The sequence below is a fragment of the Muscardinus avellanarius genome, assembly GCF_963383645.1.
Source record: "Muscardinus avellanarius genome assembly, chromosome: 10".
Taxonomy (NCBI): domain Eukaryota; kingdom Metazoa; phylum Chordata; class Mammalia; order Rodentia; family Gliridae; genus Muscardinus; species Muscardinus avellanarius.
Window position 1 is genome coordinate 60,788,310 of NC_137796.1, and position 4,145 is coordinate 60,792,454.

Sequence of the window (4,145 nt, forward strand, 5' to 3'; positions counted from 1 at the left end):
TTCGGCAGCCCGCCATAGCCCGACGCCTGAGGGCGAGATGAACGCGCAGGCCTCCCGAGCCGTCCGGACCTGCGATCGCTTCTGGCAGCCCGAGCCGGCGCTCCTGCCCCCGGGGTGACGCGCAGCCCCCCGCCGGTGAGCCAGGGACCCGGACGCCTGGGACTCCGGGGAGTTGGGGGCTGGCCTCTGGTCAGCCATGAGGAGGGGGCTTGGACTTCTGCTTCCGAGACGGAAGTGTCAGGGCGGGGGCTCCCGCGGGGGTCGTGGGGGACGAGGGCCTGGGAGCCTGGGTCTGGGGGGCAGGGTAGGGGCCGGACTTCTGAGGGTCTGGAGGCATGGGCTAGGGGCCCGGATTTAGGCAAGAATCGGGATTGGGATCCTGCGAGAAGGAAGGGGTCTGGGAGCCAGTGACGGGGTCTTGGTCTCCAGTGAAGGAATCATCTGCAGGTCAGAATGTTTTGAGCCTCCGAGGTGGTGACGTCAGCACCTCAAGACCAAGGTCTTGAGGGCCTGATGTGTCAGTCCTCAAGAGGACCGGGAGCTCTGACTTTGTCCCCCAGGGAAAGAAGTAAAAGACTTTTGTTCATGGGACTGAGACTTAGGGTTCTGAAAAGGAGGGGTCAGGGGCTTGCACTCTTGGATCGAATGAAAGAAAAGTGGGGAGCTGGGCGTGGTTGCACACGCTTGTAATCCCCGTACTTGGGAGCCTGAGACAGGAGGATCGTCGTTTTCGGACAGCCTCACTTTAATCATTTAAACAAGACCTTGTTTCAAAATAAAGAATAAAAAATAAGGCAGGAGATGTGGCGCGGAGATAGAATGCCTCTGGGTTCCATACCCAGTACTGCCAAAAAAAAAAAAAAAAAAAAGGGAGCCCAAACTGGGTATTGAGACAGTAAATAGGAGACTGGCAGAGATGGGTGTGGCTGAGTTTAGAAAGGAATCCTAGGCCGGTAATCTCACGTTGCTATGCCTTCGTGTTGCTATTTCTACTGCTATGACTCAGGGTCATGCCCTGATGCCATATCCTAAATGACTTCTAAATTTTTCTTTTTCCTGTTTTATCCAGCCTAGACAGATGGCTCCAGGCCAAGTGCCCCATCACAACATTCCCTGGAGGGATGCCCACTCCTTCTACCTCCTGTCCCCACTGATGGGCTTCCTCAGCCGGGCCTGGAGCCTCTTAAGGGGCCCAGGCCCTTCAGAGCCCTGGCTGGTGGAAGCAGTAATAGAAGAAAATGGAGTAGGAGATGACCTGGAGGGAGAAGCAAAGTCTCCACTGACCGCCTCCCATGCACCTTGGGGCAGGCACTCTCAGGGGCAGACTGAAGACAGCAGAGCAGCTAAAGAGGATGGAGAAGCGGTCCAGGGGCCCTGCCTCAACCTGAACGCCCATAGTTCCCCTCCTGGACCTCGGGGACTTTCAGATGATAGCGATAAAACATTCAGAGAGGAAGAAGCAAACAGCATCTTCAGAGAGCAGAGAGGGGCGTTTACAGATGGCCAGCCTGCAACCCCGTCCCCCAGCCCGCCAAAAAGAGCGCTGCAGGCCTCCGATAAGAGCCCTGGGGAGGAGCAAGCTGAAGAAGAGGGAGTCGCTGGCAGCCAGGGAGTGACCAAGTTTTCTTATCTTTCGTCCCACTGGGAGGGCTGTCCAGCGGGGGAGAAGGAGGAGGTTGAAGACAGTGTCCAAGAAGCTCCTGGAGCCTCTACCTCTCCTATAGCTCTCAGATCCAAGCCCAGCACTTGGGCATATTGCCCAGGGGAGGAAGAGGATCGAGCCACGGAGGAAAAGGGAACAGAAAATAAGAAAGCCAGGAAGACCTCCATTTCCCCCTCATCATCAGGTTTCAACTCCACGGCCAGGGGGGATTGTCCAGGAAGGGTGCCTAAGGAGAAGGGTAAAAAAGCGGACCCGCAGCCGTGCCTCTCGGTCCCAGCCCAGAGGGGCTTGCACAAAGCCCGTGAGCACCAACCCGGTAAGAACACAGAGGAAGAGGACGAAGCTACTGCTTTAGAGGCAGCTGAGGAAGGAGCAGCAGAAGGTCTTTACATCCCCTCGAAAAGGACCTCCAGCAGGGCCTGGGGGCGTCAGCCCGGGGAGGACACAGAGGAGGAGGAGGAGGACAGTGATTCTGAATCTGCTGAGGAAGAGCGAGAGGCTGAGGCGCCTCCCATCCCTCCTGCAAGTGCATTCCTGAAGGCCTGGGTGTATCACCCAGGGGAGGACACAGAGGAAGACGACGACGACGACTGGGAAGATGATGAGGACAGCGATTTGCAGTCCACTGAGGAAAAGGGAGAAACTGAGGCTACCTCTCCCACTCCCTGTGCAAATGCCTTTGTGAGGTCCTGGGTGTATCGACCCGGAGAGGACACAGAGGAAGATGATGAGGAAGAAGACGAGGACAGTGATTCGGGATCAGCTGAAGAAGAGGGAGAAGCCGAAGCTTCCTCTCCCGCCTCGGCTCCCAGTGCCTTCTTGAAGGCCTGGGTGTATCGGCCTGGAGAGGACACGGAGGAGGAAGATGCATGTGAAGAGGGTGACGACGGCGGGGATGACTCGGAAGCAGCTGAGGGAGGAAGAGAAACTGAGTCAGGCCCACGTCCTGACCTTCAGGCCCAGAGTGCTCCCCACCGCAGCTGGATAGATCCACCTGGAGAGGAGACTGAGGAACGGGGAGCAGCTGAACCCTGCCCCTTCCGCGTGGCCATCTATGTACCCGGAGAAAAACCACCATCTCCCTGGGCCGCTCCTAAACTGCCCCTCCGACTGCACAGGCGACTCAAGTTGTCAGAGACCCCCATCCAGGATCCAGACCCCCAGGATCCCCTAAAGGCCAGAAAGGTGAGTGCTAAAGGCCCAGAGTTTAATTTCTTATTTGTTTTTGTGCGACTGGGGTCCTGGGGAAGTCTGCCTTAGAGTAACACTCCCAGCCCTTTTTTTGTAGATTTTTTATTTTGAAATAGGGTCTTGTTAAATTGCTGGGTCTGGCCTCAAACATGCAATCCTGTCTCATCCTCCCAAGTACCGGATTACAGACAGGCTCCACCGTGCCTGGAGGTTTTGTTTTGGTTTGGTTTTTTTTCTAGTGCTGGGGATTGGACCCAGGGCTTGACACGTTGGGTCCAGATGCTGAGCGCGAGGGGGCTGGGAACTGGAACTCCTGGGTCTACTGGGGCTGGGCTAGAGGCCAAGTCCCCGGTGTATTGCAGAGGGTTGCGCAGGAAGCCTGCCGGGAGCAGTGTGTTCATCCTGTTGAAATCCTCTGCAAGAGGCTAGCTCCTGTGGGAGGGAGCGGGAGCTGTGACTCCCGGGAGCCCCAGGAAACCCTCTGAACCTCCAGTGAGTCAGAACAGTCCCGTGGCAGGCAGGTGACTAGTCAAATACCAAACATTTTTGTGTAGCTCATTTTTCTTTGGTTCTCTCTCCCCACCCTCTCTGCCTGGATCCCTGTGTCTCTCCTGTCCTCAGGTGCGCTTCTCTGAGAAGGTCGACGTCCATTTTCTCGTTGTTTGGGCAGGGCCGGCCCAGGCTGCACGCAGGGGCCCCTGGGAACAGCTTGCCCGGGATCGCAGCCGCTTCGCTCGCCGCATCGCCCAGGCCGAGAAAGAGCTGGGCCCCTGCCTCACTCCTGCCTCTCGAGCCAGAGCCTGGGAACGCCTTGGGAACCCTCCCGCAACTCTGGACCCCAAACCTGCCCTCCCCATACCCTCCCTTCCGACTTAATCCCTCAGAAACCCCGGGCCACGCCCCCGAGCCAGCCGTGGCCACGCCCCCTCGTCTCCACCTCCGTGGGAGGCGTGGCCAAGAACAGGTGATTCCATTTTCGTGGGTTTTTTTTTTAGTACTGGGGCTTAAACCCAGCCTTAGTCTACCTCCAAGCTATACCCCCAGCCCTTTTTAAAAATTATTTTGAAACAGGGTCTGGCTGGTTGCTGAGGCTGGCCTCGAACCTGGGATCCTACTGTGTCAGCTTCCCACCATTGGGATTACAAGCGTGTGCCACCACTCCCAGCCATATTATTTATTAACTATTTTTTTTTATTTAAGTATTGGTTTGTAATAAATAATTTTTTAAAATACAAAATGTTATGTAAGGAATAAAGCCTTTGGGTTTGTAGTGAACAACGCCTCAGTGTAT

The 4,145-nt window shown here is 56.2% G+C and overlaps 1 protein-coding gene across 1 annotated transcript; it reads left to right on the forward strand.

Moving 5' to 3' along the window:
• Nucleotides 1-1,078: 1,078 nt before the first annotated feature.
• Nucleotides 1,079-3,730, forward strand: PPP1R15A (protein phosphatase 1 regulatory subunit 15A; the record flags this gene model as incomplete). Its single annotated transcript, XM_080703666.1, has 2 exons — nucleotides 1,079-2,848; nucleotides 3,476-3,730. The coding sequence occupies 2 exons, from the start codon at nucleotides 1,079-1,081 to the stop codon at nucleotides 3,728-3,730; spliced, it is 2,025 nt and encodes a 674-aa protein (XP_080559792.1).
• Nucleotides 3,731-4,145: the final 415 nt, after the last annotated feature.